Source organism: Protopterus annectens, chromosome 13.part0 (genome assembly GCF_019279795.1).
Source record: "Protopterus annectens isolate FY-2018-M chromosome 13.part0, PAN1.0, whole genome shotgun sequence".
NCBI classification, from domain to species: domain Eukaryota; kingdom Metazoa; phylum Chordata; order Ceratodontiformes; family Protopteridae; genus Protopterus; species Protopterus annectens.
In genome coordinates this window covers 923832091-923856153 of record NC_056747.1, presented here as the reverse complement: position 1 = coordinate 923856153, position 24063 = coordinate 923832091, and the positions used below count along the sequence as shown (strand labels likewise).

At 39.3% G+C, this 24063-nt stretch overlaps 1 protein-coding gene across 1 annotated transcript in view; it reads left to right on the top strand.

The window, feature by feature from the left end:
- Positions 1-24063, top strand: part of EZH1 (enhancer of zeste 1 polycomb repressive complex 2 subunit) — a 3086757-nt gene that overhangs the window by 2057199 nt on the left and 1005495 nt on the right. Inside the window, exon 11 of the mRNA XM_044054680.1 lies at positions 15604-15800. Within this exon, the coding sequence (XP_043910615.1) occupies positions 15604-15800 (197 nt within the window). The remainder of the gene's footprint in view (positions 1-15603; positions 15801-24063) is intronic.

Sequence of the window (24063 nt, the reverse complement as noted above, 5' to 3'; positions counted from 1 at the left end):
ATATTTTCCAGTATATCAAGAAAAGAGGAATGGGAATCCTGGGGCATGGTGGGGGATCTGTAGCAAGCTACAATTTGGATTGCAGTTTTGCCCAGAGATAGTTGCACTTGGATAACCTTGGATGGATTATGCTGCACAACTAGCCTGGAGGTGTGGATATCCTTAATGAATATGGACACATCTCCACCTTTGATGTTCTGGTCCCGGTTAGATGGCCGAAAAGTGTGCTATGAGTTATAGCCTGGTAATGCAGTGGTGGTCTCCAGCGCCTTGAACCAGGTCTCAGTCACTGCACAGATATCGATGTTCTCCATTTTAAGGAGTGCCTAGTGCATTTTGAGATTTAGACTTCTAGCATTGAGTAGCATTACCCTCAGTTTTTGCTTGCCTGTTCCTGTTACTGTGGTGAATTTGTCATTAGCACCTTGCCTAAAAAAGGCACTATAGGGGCGGCAAGACCCTTAGCCAGTATCTGGAATCCCAGGGGTGACAGGTGCAGGCCATCTCTGGCAAAGTATCGTGGTCTGTCGACCATGTCGTCCCAGGCAGACAGATACTGGATCCCCTTCGAATGACACCAGAAGCTTAGCCAGTTGTTGAAGTCAATAATTTTGTCCTTGTACTGTGGTATCATTCTGGGCGATGGCAGGATGCTACACAGTTCTGCGGTCATACCTGCCTGGGCTACAAGATCGGAGAGTTCTTCCTTGTCCCTTTTCATGTAGTCCAGGGAGGTATGTCTCATGTTGTTCACACCAACATGGACAATGACAGAGTCATATTTGTACTTGTTGTGGAGTGACCTGAGTGCGTGGGTTATGTGGCGGATCCTGACACCCGACAGGCAGCTGACAGTAACCATCTCCTTGTTTAGCCTGGTGAGTGGGGCATCAGTGTGTAGAGTCACCTATGACTATTGTGTTGGGTACATTGTTTTGCCTTATGGGCTGTGGTTTATTGGCACACTGAGTCTGTGGGCTATGTGTCATTTGAGTTGTGTTGGGGGGTGGAGGATGTTCTTCATTCCACATTGCTGCAGTCCTAACTATTGGGTAGTCCGCTGTCCCAGTCGGCCCGAATACCAAAGTATATGGCTGACGTCGGTCAAGGCGCATTAGACTGACGTCAGTACGTCAGGGTACTAATGCGCATGACCGACGTCATATCCTAAGTCTTTTTTGCCGCATGGTCCGATGCAGAAGCAGTTTTGCGAGTGCAGGTTGGCATTCTGAAAGTTTCTGAAGTCAGAGTTTCAGACCGAATCAAAGTTGGCTAAGTACCCCGTTGGGGAATATTTTGGTTTTTTCTTGCCTCAGTATTTAACCGGATGTCAGAAAAAGTGAATAACTGTATTTCTTGTGGGAAACAGATACCTCATAGGGATTACCATACTTTGTGTATACCTTGTTTAGGGCCTGAGCACGACGTTGTTGGATGCCGCTCTTGTGCTAGATTTAACAAACGCACTATTAAGAGAAGGTTAGACTGTGCCAGGTTAGTTTTTGGGAAGCGTTGTAATTATAAAATGCCGTCGGATGCTCCGATGCCCGCTTCGGCCAAAAGCGCAAGGATAAAGCAGCAAAGCCTAGAGTGGAAGAACCGACAGTCCCGGACGTCGGTTCTTTAGAAGGCTCAGTGGAGCCGGAGGTTCTGCCAGGAGTTTCTTTGGAGTCTCAGGGAGAGACTTTACTGTTACAGGATGTGTCCTCTCAGGAAGTAGGCCAGGCTGAAGGGGCTTCTCAGGTGGCTGTTCTTCCCTCTCTTCCTAAGGTGGTTAGAGCCTCCCCTTCTGTTTCCAAGGCTTCTTTGAGAGGCAGGCCAAGTTTAACTTCAGTGGGGGTTTCTCCTAGTGCTTCAGGGTCTTTGCCTAAGAAACATATGCTTAAAATGGCAGAGGATTTGATTACTATGATTAGAGGTTCTATGCCCCCTCCTGATAAGAGGCCTAGGGTGGAACCTGAGTTTGAGAGTTTTGAGCAGTGTTCGGAGGCTTCTGAGTCTTCTGAAGGCTTCCAGGAGTATCCTCCTTATTCTGATTCTGATGTGGATGATTCTACTCCTTCAGCTTCTCCTCCTGAGGATTTTTCATTTTCAGAGACTCTGCATTCCATGAGGGAGCATTTTAAATGGGAAGGTCAAGATTTCTCTGATTCCAGGAAGAGGCTTAGGGAATTCTTGTTTTACCCCAGCATAGGCCTTTAGCTATACCTCCTGTTCTGAATGTGGTGGAAGATGTTTTGCAGAGGCTTCCCTGAATCCTGATTCTTTGCCTCCTGCCCCAGTTAAACCGGATAGGTACTATAGGGTGCCTGAAGCTCATAAGTATCTTTTTAAGAGTCCTAGGGCAGACCCGGAAACTGTCTCTCAGGGGCCTAAAGGTGTGAAGGCTTCTGTTGTTAAAAATCCTGTTCCTCCTGATAAAGAGGCAAGGGCTTTGGATAGATGGGGAAAGAAAGTGTATACTTCTTCAACTTTAGCCATGAGGGTGTTGAATTGTCAGTTTCACATGTTAAAATATCAGAATTATCTCCTTTCACAATTGAAGTCTAAGGTGGATGCTCTGGCAGAAGGTATTGAGTGTAAAGAGTTGCAGGATTTAGTTCATGTGTCGGAACAGGTGGGTAAGCATTCCTTGCAGTGTGGTTTTGATGCTGTGCAGGCCTCCTCGAGGGTGGCTGCCACTGGTTCTGTTCTTCGTAGGCACGCCTGGTTGAGGGATCAGAATTTAGCTGAGCATGTTAAGACAAGGATTTTGGATGCTCCTTTACAGTCTGATGTGTTTGGTTCGCCTGTGGAAGCAGTTTTAAAGAAAATGGAGGACAAGGCTAAGTCTATGCAAACTGTTAAGGATTTTTTGCAGGTGCAGCCTCCGAAGTTTAGTAGAAATTGGCCTTCTAAGGGATGGACATATCCTGCTTATGATTCCCAGTCTAGAGGTAGGTCTAGACGTGGTAGGGGCAGAGCTCAATGTTCTTTTAGGCCTAGAACAGGGAGTTCACCTGCTCAGACTTCTGGTGAGGGCAGGGGTCAGTCCTTTCGTAAACAGACCCAATGACCTACCTTTTCAGCTGCCAGTACATTCTCGCCTGGCAGCACCTCTGGGAGGAAGGCTGGCTCTTTTCAAAGAAAATTGGGATTTAATTACCCAAGACAGATGGGTTTTGGATATCATTCACCACGGTTACAGGTTTTATTTCCATACCTTGCCTCCTTTCAAAGGCATGCCAGACATTCCTCCTCTACAAAGAAAAGAGGCTCACAAGCAAATTTCTCTGTTGCTCCAAATAGGGGCCATTCAGCCAGTTCCTGTGCCGGAAAGGGGCCTAGGATTTTACTCTCGCCTGTTCCTAGTACCGAAGAAGGGGAACACGTGGAGACCAATTTTGGATTTATCTATCCTCAACACTTATCTGGACATTCCCAAGTTCAAAATGTTGACGTTACAACAGCTTTTACCTCTGCTGGGCAAAGATCACTGGATGGTAACTTTAGATCTCAAGGAAGCTTACCTTCATGTGCCTATCAGACTAAGTTGCAGGAAGTATCTGCGTTTTCGAGCTGGAGATTCTCATTATCAGTTCTCTGCATTGCCCTTTGGCTTATCCACTGCCCGCAGAGTATTCACAAAGGTTCTGGCTCCAGTGATAGCTTACTTCAGGCTAAAAGGAATACAAATCTATCCTTACTTGGACGACTGCCTGATTCTGGCTCAAGAAAAGGAAGACCTTTTACAGCATTTGGAATATGTGATAGCAGTGCTAAGATGCCTAGGGTATTCTGTGAACGAAATAAAGTCCAGTCTAGTACCCTCTCAAGACATGTGCTTTCTGGGTGTGAGACTGAATACAGCAGCCCAGATGGCCTTTTTAACCCCGGACAAACAAAAGAATCTTTCCAGTTACTTCCATCAACTATCTCTTCAGTCCGGGCTGACTGCAAGGACAGTCCTTCAAGCCTTAGGGTTCATGGCATCTTGTATTCTGGTGCTTCCCAATGCCAAACTGCATATGAGGAAGCTGCAATGGTATCTCAAAATGTATGGACACAGCACTGCCAGGATTTGGACACTGTCATTCAAATAATACCTTGCATTCAAAAGGAATTTTTGTGGTGGGCTCAGGAATGTCACCTAAACAAGGGACTCTCTGTGACCCGGCCAGAGGCGAGTCAGATTCTAACGACAGATGCCTCAGACATTGCTTGGGGAGCTCATCTAAATGGAAAGTGGATACAAGACAAGTGGCCTGCCAGACTACAGCATCTACATATCAACATGAAAGAGATGTTAGCAGTCCAGTTTGCATTAATGGCTTTCAAGGAGTTACTTCTTCCAGGGCAGGTGTTGATTCTAACAGACAACACAACTGTCATGTGGTACATCAACAAACAAGGGGAACACATTCTTACCCGTTGTGCAGGCAAGCAATGATTTTATGGGAGACTGCGCTCAGCTTGCAACTAACTCTTCAGGCAAGGTTTCTGCCGGGAGCACAGAACTCCTTAGCAGATGTGTTAAGCAGACAAATCATGGATCCCCACGAGTGGAAACTGGATCTTCATGTATTTTGAAAATTGACAGTGTCATGGGGAACTCCAGACATAGATCTGTTCGCTTCTCCACTAAACCACCAGCTGCCAAAGTTTTGCACAAAGAGGTTTCATCACACAGCTTGGAAAGTGGATGCTCTGTCTTTCAGTTGGAAAAATCTTCATGTGTATGCCTTTCCACCTCTGCCTCTTCTCCCAAAGGTGCTCCTAAAGGTCAGACAAGACAAGCCAAGGATGATTTTAATAGCTCCAGATTGGCCTCGGCAACACTGGTACCCATTACTGAGGAATCTGGTAAGGAAGCCTCCTTGGCCTTTACCTTTGATTCCACACCTGTTGTCTCAGAGGGACGGTCACCTGCTCAATGTCAAGCTTCACTCTCTTCATCTAACAGCCTGGCATATTCTGTTTTGAAACACAGCAGGTCTCAACTTCCTCAACAAGTTTTAAATGTGATTTTGGAAGCCAGAAGACCTAGTACAAGGAAAGTGTACGCAGAAAAATGGAAGAGATTTTTATTTTGGAGTGCAGCAAACAATTTGGAGATTTCTGAGCCTAATTTGAGTGTGGCTCTTCAATATCTTACTGAGTTATTGGACAAAGGTTTGTCTTTCTCTTCCATTAAGATTCATGCTGCAGCAATTTCAGCTCACTATGATTGTGACCCACCATTGTTTTCGCATTCTTTGTTCAAGCAATTTCTTAGAGGGGCAAAGAATATAAGACCCCACGTAGAGCTCCTACTCCTGCTTGGGATCTCAATTTTGTGTTGGAGAAACTTACTCTACAACCTTTTGAGCCTGCGGCTACTGCTGAATTGAAATTCTTGTCATGGAAGACTGCTTTTTTGTTGGCCATTACTTCTGCAAGAAGGGTTTCTGAATTGCAGGCCCTTATGGCGTAGAGCCTTTTTTGATTTTTCATAAGGATAGGGTATCATTACGTACTAATCCTTCCTTTATGCCTAAGGTGGTTTCTAGTGTGGCTTTAAACCAAACTATTCATTTGCCTACTTTTTATGCAGATCCCCAAAATAAAGGGGAAAAGATTTTGCACACTTTAGATGTACACAGGCAATTGCGTTATTATTTAAGCAGGACTAAGGATTTTAGGCAGTCTCAGCAGTTGTTTGTTTCTTTTGCTTTGAGTTCTCAGGGCAAGCCTGTGTCAAAACAAACTATTTCTAAGTGGATTGGGTTTTGCATTGCATTTTGTTATTCCCATCATGGCAAGGAGATTCCAGCTGGGATTAGGCCTCATTCCACTAGGGCTACTGCCACTTCAACAGCATTTCTAAGGGGTGGCAACTAAGGATATTTTGGAGGCAGCTACTTGGAGTTCAGTGCATACTTTCTCTAAGCATTATCACCTTCCTCTCTACTCTAAATCTAGGGCTGGTTTTGCCACAGCTATTTTGCAAGGCATGTTGTCAGCTCCTGCTTCCTTATGATTTGCCAGCCTCCCTTACCTCTGCTTTGGGATTCTACCCAATAGTTAGGACTGCAGCAATGTGGAATGAAGAACATAGTACAGTTTTGTACCTACCATAAATGTAGATGTTCGAGGATCCACATTGCTGCAGTCCAATTTACCCTCCCTCCTTCCCTCTGTGTTTAGGGGTGGTTGTGTAGGTGAGGTTATACTCTGGTAATTTTGTATATATTGTACATATTTTTGGTGCAGGAATGTTTGGAGTTTTTGGTTTTGGCCTTGTCTTTTTAGGGTCTTCTGACATCTGGGGCAAGAAAAGACTGAGGATATGACGTCGGTCATCCGCATTAGTACCCTGACGTACTGACGTCAGTCTAATGCGCCTTGACCGACGTCAGCCATATACTTTGGTATTCGGGCCGACTGGGACAGCGGACTACCCAATAGTTAGGACTGCAGCAGTGTGGATCCTCGAACATCTACATTTATGGTAGGTACAAAACTGTACTTTGCTTGCGTTTCTGCTTTGGAGGTCTCTGTTGCTTGAGCAGGTTATTACTGAGAGCCTCTGCGAATGTTCTTTTGTTTCTATGTGTGGATTTTGGTGGTATAGGTTTAGTGGGACTATGTGATGAGTGTGGTGTGGTGCAAGTGCTTACCTTCTCCTCTTGACTGTCAAGTTCAGTCTTGGTTGGAAAGAGCTTTACCTCCGGTTTGGCTAGATAAGTGCGTCTCTCACAGGTTGTGGTGTTGGGTGGTAGGAGGTGAGGGTTGTCTGTGTACATGCGGCAATTGCTATATTGTCCCAAGATGTCCAGATTCATCAGATAGACAGGAGAGAACACTGGGAACTGACCCTTAGACATGCCAGAATAAAAAGCTACTTTTGTCTAGGCAAGTGAGGAAAATGAGTATAACAGCTGTTTTTCTCTAAGCAAGTGAGGAAAGTAAGTACAAAAGCTGTTTTCCTCTAGGTAAAGAGGAAGGTTAAGTGCTGTAGTAATTTGTAGCTTATTTAGTGCTAACAACAAGTTCTGAGCACGAATAAGCAAATTCAAGTGCTAAAACTAAGAATCTGTACCTGGATCTTGTGGAGGGCTTCCATAAGACATCATATTACTGGCAGTGTAGGTAAGGATGCATTCAAGGTTTCAGGCTTGATCTTCCTGTACCCTATTACCTTAATGGCAGACACAGTCTTCATGGTGCTGTTTACCCACCTGAGGATGTAGGTATTACAATGGACTGTTAGTTGTCAGCGACTGCAGTGGCCATCTGGTGTCATGCCCTTGTCAGTAGGTACTGAAGTGATAGATAGTCCTTTTTGATGTCATTATAGGCTTTCTCTTCCCACAGTTAAACCTGGTACACATTCATATAACAGGCACTTCATTTGAGTTTTAGAGAGCATTCCTTTTTCCCTCTGCACTGCTAGAGAAATGGGCTTCCTCTTTCTGGAACCACCATGTAAACTGCCAACAACTTTATAAAAACAACGAAAACTCCTACTGCCACAAAACTGCAACACAACTCTGGCCCCAACAAAAAAGAATTTCTTTTCACCGACTGTGAAATGAGACCACCAGATAAAACAGAATCTTTTATTTCTCTTGTTCTAGCGCTTCAGTGCTACCACCTTCAAGGAATATAAAATTGCAAAGTACAAATACATATCCTTATATAAAATATCTAATTGATACACACACCCACCAATTATATAATTATATAATTGTGTAGCAAAATAATTGCAACACATTTTAATGCATTTCATAATGGTGATGTGTCTTTGTTAAAAGGCACAGTTTTAGAAAGTGTAAAAACTTTATGTGGTGATGAAAATGTGTTAAAACATAAATTGTTGTATAAGGAAAGCATTTTTATTTTAAAATATAAAACTATGACACCCAATGGTCTTAATAATGAATTTAACTGGAGATGTTTACTTTAATAGGGAATTTTGCTACACAGTTATATAATTATATAATTGGTGGGTGTGTATATCAATTAGATATTTTATATAAGGATATGTATTTGTACTTTGCAATTTTATATTCCTTGAAGGTGGTAGCACCAAAGCGCTAGAACAAGAGAAGTAAAAGATTCTGTTTTATCTGGTGGTCTCATTTCACAGTCGGTGAAAAGAAATTCTTTTTTGATGGGGCCAGAGTTGTGTTGCAGTTTTGTGGCAGTAGGAGTTTTCGTTGTTTTTATCATTGGACTATGGCATCTGACCCCAATGTGGATGTACCTCGGGTGTTCCGTGAGGACTCTGTTCTTCAATTGGGAGCAGCTGGAGGTGTTATTTCTCAACAAGGTTCTCAAAGAACCATTGAACATTACTTGAATGGTTCTTTACCAGTGTTAGGTCCGTCTGCGGATATTCGACATGCTGCTGTGGGTACAAGCCATATTTTCGATGTGTTTGTTAAAGAGAGAACCAAGAGAGTGTCTGACCCTTTTGTTTCGGTGGGACAGAAGTTCCAGGGTTTGCCGTCGGACACAAGGGAACTATGTCAGAAGTATGAAAGACTATTGGAGAAAGAAATGAAAGTGCATCTTAATATTTTAGGGTTGCAGAAGTACATTGAACTGGACATTACACCTAAAGGGTTAAGATTTGTAAAAAACCCTAGTACACCTTTTGATATGAACTGTCCCTTGGACAAACAATTTAAAGACCGTTGGTTTAAGTCTGCCCATAAATGTGTTACCGAATGGTTACATATTCTCTTGGAAAGAGATCAATTGAAGCATCAGAGGTTAAAACAAGAACTGACTACGTTATCACAAACAATAAGCAATTCCACTAATGTTAATATGAAAGCCTTTCTGGAGAAAATTAACGAGAGGTTATTTACTTTGGAGGCTGAATTAATTGAACAAAAGAAAGTTAAGTTAATTCGGGACATCAATGATTATGAGTCGGGACTTGCCTTTTCATATTCCTCCAATCAGAGAGCTGGAAATCGAGGAAAACGTCAGCGCGTAAGGTTTCAAAGCACACCTTCTTCCTCTTTCATTTCTTCTGGGGAGGAGCATCGTTCGGATGTGAGCGTTGAGTATCCAGAATTACCTCATCCACAACAACTGGAGGAATTTGTACAGACATTTCAGAACCAGGGGGGGCTACACCACAATCAACAACAACAGCAGTAGGGACAGAAACGCAACAAGAGCTATGGGACACATGCCGGTAACTCAGACAGGGGTTACCAGGCAGACTTTCAACAGGGACCAAGGCATAGACAACAATTTAACAAAAGGTTCAGAAAGTAAGGTATGTACTGAACCAAGTATAGTTTTGAATTTGTCTCAATGTATGCTGACAGAAGAACAAATGTCAGTTTTGGCGTTAGGCCTTAAATTTGTACCGACTGTGTTACCTAGGGGACATGTGGTAAAACAAGAAGTTTTTAAGTTTCTCAGAAAAATTCATTTGAAGTATTATTTTTCTAAGGGCTCTTTGGGCCTATATGATATTCTGAATTCCCCTCTTATGAGTGAATCTGACGATAGCTTTTTTTCTTGTGATGAGAACATAGATAATAGTGACAACGATTCATGTAATGGTTATTGTAGGATTGATGTTTCTTGTATCCCTACTTCTAGCAAATTTATACCACCTTTTATTAAGTAACATATCATTCAGTTCGGTCCTATGATAGGATTTGGATGTGAGAATATTTGTGATAGTATAATTTTAAAAAAAAGTGAAGTATCTTACAATCTAACTTTAAAGGAATGGTATGCTTTAAAAAAATTGAGTGATAGGACTGATATAGTTATTAAACCCTCTGATAAGGGTAATAAAATAGTCATCATGAATGCATTACACTATTATAATATGTGCATGGATCATTTGAATAATGTTGAAGTTTATGAGAAATGCAATAAGAATAAGTATGAACAAGCAATAGTTGAATATGGGAAATTATTGGATAGAAGTGTTAGATTGGGATATTTCTCAGAGAAGGATGTTAGGGATAAATTGTTTGATTGTAACAGTGAAATAGCTATCTTTTTTTTGTCTGCCCAAAGTGCATAAAAGCATGGTTAATCCTCCAGGAAGACCCATTATTTCTGCATGTAATTATTTTTTGCATAATATCGGGTTGGTATTGCATAAAATTTTATTACCCTATGTCATTAAATCTCCTGTTTACATAAGGGATAGTGTTGATTTTTTGAATAGAATTTCTTCTTTGGTATGGAAAAAAGATATGTATTGGCTTGTGGTTGATGTTAAAAGCTTATATACTTCCATTCAACATAAGAATGGTCTGGAAGCAATAAGATTTTTCTTGGGAGATAACCCCTTAACTTGTTTTGTTGTCGACATGATTGATTTTTGTTTAAAGAATAATTATTTTTATTTTGATAATGTATTATATAGACAAAAACAAGGTACAGCAATGGGGGCAGCATTTGCCCCCATGTATGCGAACCTTTTCATGTCTTTTTTTGAAAGTAAATTTTTATTTAATTTGGATTTTGTGAAGAGACATGTGCAATTTTATTTTCGTTATATCGATGATTTGATTTTTATTTGTGAGGGTGGTATAGAGCAAATAGATGAGTTTATGGTAGATTTACATAGGAATCCTTTTGGTCTCGCTTTTGATGGACTTCAGAAGGGCAATAGGGTGGTATATTTGGATCTTATTTTGGAAGGTACAGAACAAGGGAATATTTCGTCCAATATACATAGAAAATTTGTGGACGGTAATCAGTACCTGCATGCATCAAGTTGCCACCCTTCTCATGTGTTAGAAGCTTTACCTTATGGGGAATTGGCCCGTGTCTCTAAATTGTGTAGTGAAGTAAGTAATTTGGAGAAGGAATGGGAGACAACAAGTAAGATGTTTTTACAGAGGGGCTAGAGCCCGAATATTTTGAAACGAGCCTTGATGAAATTAAAGAAAGATATAGGTTTAGTGAAGGGTAACCTTTTGTATGGAAGACAGCATCGGTCCCAATTTAGAAGAGTTCCTGAAGTTAAACAGGATAAAGTAGATGAAATTTATTTTGTTTCGGTATATAATGTAAAAAGTGAGTATATTAAAATTTTGATAGAATATTATTGGAAATATTTGCGAGAAGATAGGGTTCTGGCAAGTATCCTTCCAAACAAACCCCTTTTTTCATATAAAAGGGGTAGGAATTTGAAGGATATGGTGGTACATGGAAAGTTTCAAATGCCCAAAATAGATATACTGAAGATGGTTGTAAGTTTGGGTACGATATGCTGCAATAGATGCAGCATTTGTACAAATACAGTTCAAACATTTGATGAAATAAATGGGGTGAAGTTTATACCAAGGGAGGTTTTTACATGCAGAAGTAAGGGGGTAATATATGCACTCAGATGTCCATGTGGACTATATTATATAGGTGAGACTGAGAGAGAATTCCGGATTAGATTTTTGGAACATGTTAGAGATGTGAAGAATAAGAGGGGAAATAAAATAATTGCAACACATTTTAATGCATTTCATAATGGTGATGTGTCTTTGTTAAAAGGCACAGTTTTAAAAAGTTTATGTGGTGGTGAAAATGTGTTAAAACATAAATTGTTGTATAAGGAAAGCATTTTTATTTTAAAATATAAAACTATGACACCCAATGGTCTTAATAATGAATTTAACTGGAGATGTTTACTTTAATAGAGAATTTTGCTACACAATTATATAATTATATAATTGGTGGGTGTGTGTATCAATTAGATATTTTATATAAGGATATGTATTTGTACTTTGCAATTTTATATTCCTTGAAGATGGTAGCACCGAAGCGCTAGAACAAGAGAAATAAAAGATTCTGTTTTATCTGGTGGTCTCATTTCACAGTCGGTGAAAAGAAATTCTTTTTTGTTGGGGTCAGAGTTGTGTTGCAGTACCCACGACTTTATATCGTCTTTCTTGGCATGGAGGATCAGGAATGAAATGTGAAGCTTGAGTCCCTGATAATTCGTTTTGATAAAGAATTCATTATATTTCACTTGAAAAGAAAAATGTTGCACACAATCATACTACCTTTGCAATGTGGCAGTAACAAATGGTATCAGTCTTTCTATTGTTCAGTCCCTAGGGAGGTGAATGTGCCGGCAGGCTGCCTGAGTGGTACATGCAGTCCTCTACTGTAATTAAGGATTTGGTTGTCTTTTATGGTTACAGTTTTTCAAGCATAAGGCACATTGTAGCCTGAACTGTTTGCCACAGAGGATAATGCAGTCCTCTCATTCTTATGTTCCATGCAGCAGGGCAAGTGGGATTTAGCTGTGGATAAGTTCACCATCCTATAGGAGGGGAGATTCTTGTACACCTTCCTACCATTCCACTGGTTCCACTCATAGTCATATAATTCAGATTTGAAGAAACAAAGCTTGTCCTTATAATTCCTTAACGGCCACAAAGAATGTGTTTTTAGGCTCATATTCCCATCCCTTGCTGAGCATTATGCCCTTCTTGTGCAAGAAGAAGTAATCTCTGACTGTTTGGGTGACAGCAGGCTGCATGTCAATGTCCAGCTCTTGTTTTACCTACTTGGATCCTTCCAGAGCTTTCATCTGGCTTTAGAGGTAATAGAAACCACTTGAATGCCTTTTATCTTGCACATATATTTTCCTAGGTGGAAGAATTTCCCTGCTGTCATGAAGTGGTATATTGTGTCAAGCACAGTGAACAGAATGGTGGTGATTTTGACCTGTCGCAGGCAAGTTCAGGATATGAGTCTCAATTAAAGTGCACAATATAATAATTTCTGCCCATCATGACCTTGTCGAGAGCACAACAAGGAATCACACCAGGTGGTCAGGCCGGTCTTTAAAGGGTTCTGTATCTCCAACCTCCTTTTAAGAGCACTTCTCCAATTTTGAATTTCTTTACTGACAGCTTTGCTTAGCCTCTGTTTGATTCTGAGTTTTTGATAGTTTTTAAGTTCACTTCTGCTGATGTGAGCTTGGAGCCTAAAGTCCATTGTTAGGAAAAAAACATATTTACTCTTTTACAAAGTTAGAATGTCCTATAGAACTGACCCACATATCTTCCTGAAAATTATGTCAGAATCATACCTCTCAACATACCTAACCCCCCAAGTCAGGCTTGCTACTGCTAGGTCACAACTACTGTCTGCTCTTCTCTACTGTTCACATATTTTTACTAACCTATGTAAGACAGACCTGCACAACCTCAAATCCTGTTATAGTACAATTGCAAAGTTTGCCACTGACCACCCCTATAAAACCTACCATTGCTCTGGTGTTCTTCAACTCAACTGACTAGAACTCCCTAACCTATTAACCTTAAACCAACTAACCGTATCACACAAAATCACACACAATCCTCAGAGCTTCCCGGCAACCTCAACCTTACTCCAACTACAAGTGAACAATATGTGCCTTAGATCTTCCAATAGGCCATTTTTCAGAATAACACAGTCACATAACTACCAGGGCAACTCCCTCTACTCAAACAAAGTAGCTAAATCCTGGAATGTTCTTCCCCAAAGCTTACAATGCACCCCTTGCTTTTCATCATTTAAAAATAGTTTAAAGGAACATCTAAAAATCAACTGGCTCTGCCCTTGTTCTCCACCAGGATAACCACTTTACCTTATGCTCCTTTATACCTCTATTATACTGTTTTAATCTAATACAGCTCCTGTTGTCTGCTTTTCTCCCCTGTTATTTTCTTCTATAATTTTTTCATAAGCTATTTTTTTTTTTCTTGCTTAACAAAGTTGCATACCTCACAGTCTAGGCCTGATCACTACTTGTTGTCAACTAAAAATTAATCTTCCTGTTCAAAGAATACTCTTTTTAAAGCTGTTTTCTACAAAGAAAATTACTAATGAATCATTTTTGTTTGCAAAAATTTTCAGTACTCATAAAAAATGTTCTTATGTTTTTAGTTAATGTAGTAATGCAGATGTCTGCTAATGTAGTAATGTAGATTTTTCTTTGCTTGTACTGTGTTCTGTATTGTTTATCTGTGGAGCTTTTCTCCCCGGGTCTCCAATGAAAATGGGCCAGCAGTCCATTTGGACATTACCCGGTAAACAAATGTAAATAATAAATAAATAAAAGTAAATAAACTTCTTAGATCAAGAAATCTGGATAAAGCCATAAATAAAAGTGGGGCAAAGGTCGAAAAATTGGGACAATTTTTAAATACTGCTCTTACAAACTTAGAAAGTTGATGAACTGGTTTAGCATTAGTATGAATTTTCTGAAGGATATGAAGTCGGAAACTCAAATGTCTGTCATTATTTTCTAATGTCAATCTTTAATGATTTACCCCTAATTTGCCAGAAAACCACAATTTTATAAAAAGACTGACCAAAAATATGAGACCATAATCTGGGCATTCTCTGAAAATCTGTGCAGTTGAGAGGTATGGTCAGAATTGTTCTTAATCCAGGCTGTTTGATTCCCATATCCATTTTCTTTGTGAGAGAGGAGGGAGTTAGCTAGAAGGCATAGAACTCTTCACTCCTTCATATGCACCATCAACTCATTTTCTGCCTGACATGAGTTCCAGTGTTGCTGTCTGATTTGATAATGAGAGGGAGATGCTGGCAGTTGCTTTGAAAACCAGTTCCAAGTGAATGCTTCCTGCATTATATTTTTTCTGCTTTACAGAGAACTACCCATTGTATGATGCTGCTGTCAAAGACCAGCCAACCAGGGATGCGACTGTCTTCATTGATTATCTCAAGAATGTGTCCATTACAAACATTTGTGCAGCTATAGCTGTATTGCTGGTTTCTAATTTCAACTTCAACCTGCTATTGCATTGGCCAAGGAGTTCAGGAGATGACCCTTCTATTGGATTTCATTAATTCAAGATACAGTTTTGGCCTTTGATTGTCTTCTACTTCCTCTACCCAGGGGGCATAGTACTGCTTGAATTTTTTCCCAGTCATAGTCCCATGGTATATGGTTCTTGATATCAGATATAACAGGTATGGTATTACTAATTCAGTTATGGTGTAGTATTACTGTATCTATTCATCCTTGGGGGAACTCACCTCAATCAGTCCTTACAACCCTTCTGCCATCCCCATTTCCAAATAGCTCCTTAATCCAGTAAGTGCAGTTGAGACTTCCTGTAAGTCAAAAGAGGAGGTAAAAACAGTAAATAAATGCTCATAAATCCATATATAGTATAGTTTCCTGTGTCTGTTTTCTTTTTGACTTGTAAGAATGTGCTTACTGAGTGGTTGGGAATGAACTGGCAAGCACTGGAAGAAGACATGGTTTGCTGGTGTGATGCATGTCACAGTATACACTAACACAACATTTGCCCTATAATATGGGAGCTTTAGAAAAAAGTAGCCAGATTGAGGAAGGAAGAAAAAGCTGTTCTAATCCATAAAACTATGTAGGAGGGTTTCCTCATATCAGTTGTTATTGTAAAAATCAAACATTTTGCTTTCTTTTTTCCTGTATTTCCATGACATTGTGTTTTTATTGTGTTGTAATTCACGCTGTGTTTTTAAAAAAGTTTTACTGACTTTTCATTATAAAATATATAGCATTATGATATTGAACATTTTGGTTTGATTCTTAAAATGTTACATTGTTAGGAAAAAATGTCTGATTTTGGATCTGTCATTATTTTTTAGAGGGGAATTCTCGCAGTCAGACACCCACACAGATGAAACCTGGCTCTGCACTTTCTGATTCTTTGGCTACATCTGAGTCTTTTGAGGTGGTGGAATGGAATGGAGCTGAGGAATCCCTTTTTAGAGTGCTTCATGGAACTTACTTTAATGACTTTTGTTCCATTGCTCGACTGATAGGAACCAAAACATGCAAAGAGGTATGTACATTATTAATTTGTTCCAGTTCATTTTGTTTACTCTAGATTTATTCTCTTTCTTGAAAATTACATTTGAGATGAATTTATTTAATTTTGTAGATATCTGTGTCAGAAGACAAAGTACATGGTAATATATTAACTTAGTAACAACTGTTATTATAGAAGTAAAAGTCACATTATGTTATCATAAATGAATCAGTTTAAATTTCAGGTTTGCAATCTGTTGATCTACTAGAAGCTTGATTGATATAGTCATATTTCTTATCACCTATAAAATCTGGTGATGCAGTTGTTTCTACCACTGTTGGTAATTGTCATGTTCACATATGTGTGCAGCATATGTCACTGCAAAGTGCTAGCTTATAGGCTTCTCTTACTGCTCTCGTTTTTCACTAAACAATGAATGTCTGTACTGTGTTTACTTAAAATCCTTTTGATATTTATTATGGCATCCTTTATGCCTTTCTTTCCTTAGTAGGTGAAGCAGACTGCAAAAGTAAATTTCATACTAGACTAGGGCTATTCCATGAAATAGAATTGTCCTGGCCATTCCCTCCATAAAGAACCCCAGTATAAGTAGATGCAGCATGACCAGATATGTGTTTCTAAATTTGTGGCATGTTATATAGTCTACGTATTCTGAATACTTGTTGAATAGGTTATTCAAATTAATTTTATACATTATTGTTGTTCTACCTATTGTTATACATATAACTTCCAACATTTAACAGGAACCTTTATTTGCATTGGTTTATTAGTCAACCAGCCCTTATTTTCATATTCAAATTATTGCCATCTTTCAGTGCCAAAGTAATATCTTCACAGATTCTCTTTTTGAATCCTGCTGAAGGCGTCTTTCCGTAACGTTGTTGACCTGCAGAAAGGTCCATTTACATTTTTGTCATCTTCCAGTTGCATTTGTCCTAATCAATTTTAAATTACCAGTTACCTGAGTCAGGCTATGAAAGCTGATAGAGGATGTGTATGTCAGCATCATTAAACAGTGGGATTATCATTCTGTGTAAATCCACTCAACCTTTTGTGGAAAACACTGGGTATGTGAAGCATCCCTCATCCTACATTTGTTCTTTGAACTCCATTAAAAGTTCACCACCTCCAAAAACCACAAATGGACCAACCTTTAATTATCATCCTTCACAAAGTATGAGAGACCCTCCTTGGCAGCACTTGCACCCCATAAACTAACAAAGAATTGTCCTTTTTGCCTACAGGCTTCTACTCTTGTGGAGGTGTCATTTACCAATACTGTCAACTATCACAGGAGCAACAGTAATTATGTATCCTCTGTCTTCCTGGACCTATTAAAAGCCTTTGATAAGGTTTTTCATAGTAAACTACTAAATGTTCTCTCCGAACTAAATTTCTGCCAGTCTACCCTCGCCTGGTACCAGGATTACCTTACTGGATGGCAGCAAGCAGTTTCGTGGCAACAGACTTTATCACCCCTTCTACCAGTGTCTATAGGTGTCCCTCAAGGCTCAGTCTTAGGCCCACTTCTATTTTCAATATTTACAAATAACCTCCATACCTCAACCCCACAAGCCTCCCTTATTCAGTATGCAGATGATTTGACAGTGATATGTGCTGCTTCCTCTATTCAAGAACTTCAAACCTAACACAACAATGCTTTCTAGCAGTTGAGATCGGGCTTACAAACTATTAATTAATTTTAAACCCACCGAAAAAAAAAAATTATGATTTTCCAACCCACTAAATCAGCCCCACCCACTAACACTTTCAACATTGTATCACTAAATAATGCCATCATCTCCCCATCACCACACACCAAACTTTTAGGAGTCGAAATTGATTGCATCTTAAAATTTGATCTTCCTATTTCCCAAACAGTAAAAAAAAGGCACACAAACAACACGGAACATTGTTTAGGAACAAACACTACTTCACTAAAAATACTAAAATTACCATTTCCCAATCTTAATCTCCACACTGCTGTAAGCAGCTCCCATACTCACAAATCTTGAAAAATGTGAGGTACAAAAACTTGAATCTTGTTATAACAAAATTGCCAGATATGCTACAGCTCACCATTGTATAGCACTCACACAACTCAACTGGCTAGAGCTCCCCCTTCTCCTTCAATACATCCATTTAACCATGGCCCATAAAATACTCTAGGAACCTAAGAAAACACCTGCCCTACAAGTATTTCTTCAACCATATGCCACTAACAGAACCCAACGGCCCACAAACAAACATCACATAAAAATCAATATAACCAAAAACCAAGCTGGAGATTCCCTCTTATCAAATTATATAGGTAAAATTTGGAATACTCTACCAGAAAACATTACACTGGATACATCACTAGCTCAGTTTAAAACAATACTAAAAAAACACTTATTCAATAAATGGCTGTGTTCTTGCTCTGCACCAGACTAACCTCTTCCTCCGACTATGCTACTACTTTGTTTCACTTACTGACAAATCCATCCCCTGTCTGTTCTGTTGAGAGTATCTCTCTGCAAACTAACACTCTATAGTACTATAACATTGTAGAGCTGATGGCATATTAAGACTTTATAATTCAATTTCTTAGTAAACTGTGTTTAGAATTTGTGTAATTGTTGTATTGGTCTCTTTGTTTTCTTTTACAGACAGGTTTAATGATTCAATGTCTCACTACTTATTGTTAATCTTCTGATTCTATCAATTAGGTTAAGAATTACTCTGTATTAGCTAAACTGTGATACAATACTCTTAAACTAGTCTGTATGTATAACTGCTTGTCCAAACTGTGTCTAGATAATATTTTAACTTCTGTTCCCTATATATTGTACTTACATATTCTATTTCTATATGTTTCAATGTGGATCTTTTCTCCCCAGGCCTCCGCTGAAAAAGGATATGTGTCCAGTCAGACTTTCCCAGTAAACAAATGTAAAATAAAATAAATAATAAATTGTGCAGGAAAACTGGCTTGTTCTCCTTACCAGAATTAGGAGGACATGATACACTTTGAGCTGCACATTCTCCACTTTCATCCTTCTGTCTCCTGAAACCTTAACCTACCTGACAGACTTTCCGAATTATCTTTCTCCCTTTCTATTCTATGTTTTTTGATAGCCTTTCACATGCCTGCGCCCACTCACTTTTTTTTCTTCTAGATATTGTCTTGTTGCTGTTGTCTGTTGTCCAACACTGAATGAAATCACGCACCACCATATAAATATACTAATTAAATAGATCTCACCCTGTTTCTGTTAGGTGTACTCTATCCATTCTGCACCATATTGTCTTAGTGTCTTAACCACCCACCCTCAAGTTGTGACTCTTTATATACAGTGTCTTAATAACATACTTAACTAAATGCAGTAACAGTAACATTGCTAAAGACATTTTATTAAATGTTTAGCACTTTCATCAAAAAATTTCCAGGACTTTTTCAGAAGAAAACTCCAAAACAGGGACTTGAATTTATGTTACATTCTGGAAGACTTATATTATGGAAATAACCACACCATTTGCTTAAGGTCCAGTATGTTTAATCCAGCACTTCGTTCAACATTATCTGTATTTGAATTTTTCTTCTCACTCTTAATATCTATCAGATTTTAAGCCTTTCAGTTTGCTATGCTACCTGTATATAAGACTAAGTATCATAATTGCACTCTTATTGTATACAGTGTCAATACCCGCTACTACTGTAAGAACTGTCTTCTAGAAGCATCGTTATACAAGATTATTGGTCTTGTCTTCCACTTGACCAATTTATTCTGTTCTAGTCTTTTTACCATTATGAAGGTCTGTTACTATTTATTTCTTTATTGTATTACACAATTTTTCTTCTACTAACAAAATAGTTTACTAACAATGGAGCTTTTCTCCCCGGGCCTCCGCTGAAAAAGGGTTTTATGCCCAGGCGGACTCTCCCGGTAAACAAATGTAAAATAAAATAAAATAAATGACGTGAGTTACATATATGTCACATTCTGAAAAGGCTTTCATGAATCTGTTTTTTTTGTAGAATTTCATCAAATAAATTGGCCTTCCTAGCTGCTAACAAACACTTGTTTTACGAAGGATATTAAGAGCAGCAACACGATGATTTTGTATTACGAAATTTATAAACAGAAAATTTTGATCATGTTAAGTGATTTTGAATTTTATGAGCTGGTTAGTAAAAATTACATTAATCTGACTTATCAATCTGTGAATTTAGTACTTGTAGACCTATTGCATTCATGGACTAAGGATTGTGATATTTGTAACTTTGCATGTTCATCATATTGATCACTGCTGTAGTAGCCTTAGCTACATGGGTTATATCTTGCCAAGGATATAAAGGATGTCCGAAGCTTCAGGGCACATTCCAAATGCCCAAACTGTCAAGCAACTTGAGCTGAGCTGACTAAAAGACAAGTTTGGGTGCATAGCCCTTCAGAGCTTTGCTGCCTTTGAAAAGTATGCTCCAATGAGCCTTATGAAGATCGATGGTTGGTTATTGCTTTCCTTTGCTGTGCAGATGAGTTCCCTTTGGGGGGAAAAACTTACATTTTCTTACATTTATTTATGTTTTATTACTTTCCCCTTTAGGAAATTATTTTAAAAGTAAGAGTAATGTGTTTTAATGGACTGTCTTGTGACTGTAACATACTTTTAAATGAAACTCTTTTTTTCTGTCATTTTAAAACTTGTTGTTGTTTGTCTTTTGGCCTTTCCTGGTTAGGGGTCGCCACAGCAGAACTCCGGTCCACTAATGATTGGCAGTAGATTTTCACGAATGCCGAGGTGCCAACTTGACATCCAACCTTCAGTGAAGGCATGCTCATTTACGCATGTCTTTCGAACGCCCATCCAACCCGCGGGGAGGACATGCAGTCTCCACACAGAAGGCACTCCCCACACTTCAGCCGAGAATCGAACAGGAGAACCTCTTGCTGTGAGGCAACAACGCTAATGCTGTACCACTGCAGATGAGAACTGTCATTTTAAAAGTAGTGTTAACTAAATGAAAACATATTTTCTGTGGAGAAATTGTGTTTATTTTTCCTTGGTGGGGCAGGCATAGTATTTGAAAGTGCTTTTAAATGCGTTTTTCTGTCAAAAAGTAACCTTTGTGGACTGGTAGTTTTATCAGCCTTTGCTACATGTCTTACCTGGGAAAGAGGCACCATTTTTGACTTGACCATAAAGCAGACTACTTCCTCCAGTCACAAAAGAAAAAGTTAGGCTAACAGCCTTTGCCACCAAAGCAGGCTAGCATTTTGCTTTAGCTGCAACTGGATGACTGTACTGTGGCCATTTGTTGTACCTCAGACCACTCATCTTTTAACCTGTTAACAGTAGTGTAGCACCTACAGCCACTATGGCCTGAGGGTTAGCTATGTCTTCTGCAGCTGTTGGAATTCCCTCAGTAAGCAAGAGAGAGCTTACTGTTGAAGCTTCTGCGAGAGGGAACAGGGAGGGTTTCCCTGTTGTTTCAGAATGCTGTGGTTATCCCTGGGAAGCAGCTGCTGCCATTACTACGTTGGTCCATTTTTTTCTTGTTTAAAAGAAGAAGAAATCCAATTATGTGTATACTTCTCCTCAAAATTTCTTTGGCTAATAGTAGTTTCCTGAGTCTTGCTCGGAATTTAATTCAGCCATTTAATCCTTCTTGTAAAAGCGGTTTCTGGTAAAAGAAGGGGGGATTCCTCTTTTATTTATTATTTATTATCATTTTATTTTACATTTGTTAACCGGGTTAGTCCAGCTGAGCGTTTAGCTCGTTTTCAGTGGAGACCCGAGAAGAAAAGCTCTGCAGTCAGTATTTGCATTTTACTTAAAATCAGTAAGACATTTTCATTTGCATCTAAATAAATAGTCAGAGAGATAACGTTTACAGTAAAGCATACAGAAAACAGTTCGGTACAATGTCAGAAATCATACTGCAAGAAAACATTTACAATAAATCATACATAAAGCCGTTGGGTACAATGACAAAAATCATACTGCAAAAACTTAGGTACAATGTCATGAAAGGAATACAGTGTTCATAACTCCTAAGTGGTTATATACAGTTTAGGTACAGGAGTAGTAGTAAGGGGATGAAGTGGTTAAGCATAGAGACAGAGGGGTAGATGATTATTAAGCTAGACAGTGGAGGAGAATGGAGGGAGCAGGAAGAGAAGCTACAATTGCGTAGTTTTAGGGGGGATGACTACAGTGGCAGGACCATTTCTTTGTTAGGTATCTCCGAGTGGCTAGTTTGAAATGCTTGGTTTGGTCAAGTGACCTAATTTCTAGGGGTAGTTGGTTCCAAGTTGCAGCAGGGTTATAGTTATAGAGTAAACACCCTGTTTTGGTTTTGGGTTTATAGATCTGTAGGAAGTCCTGGTCTGAGATACGTAGTGTCCTGGTTGGGGAATATTTAGATATAATAGATAGAAGGCTAAGGCAGAAAGATGGTAGATAGAGGATGGAGTGGATAATTTGCAGTTGATGTAGTAGCAGCAAATGAGGGAATTCGAGCCAGTCCAATTGTTTAAGAGATAGGCAATGGTGTGACTTGTAGGTTTGGTTTGCAACAAATTTAGCCACCTTATTATAGGTAGTTTTGAGATTAGTTATAAGATTTGTGAATAACTGACAGCCATAGAGAAGGGTGGGAAGAAGAAATGCATGGGAGAGAGTTACTCGGGCTGTACTGGTTAGATGTCTTTTGTTTTGGTAAAGGAGTCCAAGTTTCTGGTGAGTCTTTTTGATAGCGGTAGTGACTTGGTGATCAAATTTAAGCTGATCGTCTATTATGACTCCTTACAGTTTAGTGCTAAGTTCAGCAGTAATGATAGTGCTATTGCTTGATATTATGGAAAATGTAGTTTTGAGATTGATGAGGTTTTTGGGAGGAAGAGTGGGAGCATAGTTTTCTTAGGGTTGAGAATTAATTTGTTATCACAAAACCATGTCTCTCTGGTGTTGAATGATGCCTGGGTAGTAGAGTGGAGGTCAGATGGATTGTCAGCAGTGGTGATGACCGTTGAATCATCTGCATATTGTACAAGTGTAGAGTTGGGACAAGAAGTGTAAAGTAGGTTGGTGAAAATATTGAAGAGGAGTGGCCCAAGTATGGATCCTTGGGGGACACCCATTGGGTGATTGGTGGGGGGGATAGAGCAGAGTGCCATTTAACAGCTTGCTGGTGGTTAGAGAGAGAGCTAGAAAACCAGGATATGATGGGAGGAGAAAATCTTAACTGAGAGAGTTTGTCTAAGACTGTGTCAAAGGCTTTGGACAGGTCGAGGAACAGACATGAAACTAGTTTATTGTTGTCACGGGCCAGTGATACAGTATTGATGAAGGATATTAGTGCAGTTGTAGTACTGTGTTTAGGACGAAATCCTAAAGAGATTCAAGATTCTGAATCTGAACAGGAAGATGCAGGGACAAATTCAGTTTTTTTTCCCCTCAGATTTCTGATTCAGACTCCGAGATTATCTCAGTTTCTGTTTCTTCCTGTGTGGAGGGGGTCTTTCTCTGAGACTATTGCTAGAATGTGCAGTGTTTTTAGTGGGAGAAAACTAAGGTTTGTCAGTCCCTCAGAAAATACTGAGTTGGTACAGAAGGATTTTCAAGAACCTACACCCATTCCTCCTGTTCTGCCTGCTTTAAAGGGTGTGTGTCTGTTTTACTGCCTGCAATTTTCCTGATAGTCAGGTGCCCCTAAAAGGCAAATAGGATGCATAAAGTTCATCAGTCTTTTAGATTTTATACACTATTTCCAAAATTGACCCAGCAGCTGCTATAGCTTTAGATGATCCTATTGCTGCCAAGCACTTAGTTAATCCCAATCCTACTGTTTCTGATGAGGATGGGAAATTTTTGATATGTAAGGGAAAAAAGTGTATACTTAAGCAACTTTGATTTTCAGAATTTTGAATTGTCAGGTTCATATGTTAAAGTTTATTCTGACAAATTGTGAAAGTATGATGAATGTTTTATCTGCAGTTTCTTGTGAGGAAATATATACTTTACATAACTTAGTTTTTTTCTGTTGCACAGGCTATTATTCATTGTTTGCAGTGTACGCATGTATGACTCTGTTGATACTTCTTCCACGGTTATGGCCACAGGTACTGTTTTAAGGAGGTTTGCATGGCTGTATTCACAGAACTTTCCAGATGAAGTTAAAATGAGATTTTCAATTCTCCCTTGGATTTAAATTTAACGTTTGTCCGTCTGTGATCAAAGGAACAGGCTGATCCAGGGGATCTGTTAAGATTTTTCAACCCTCATTTTCCAA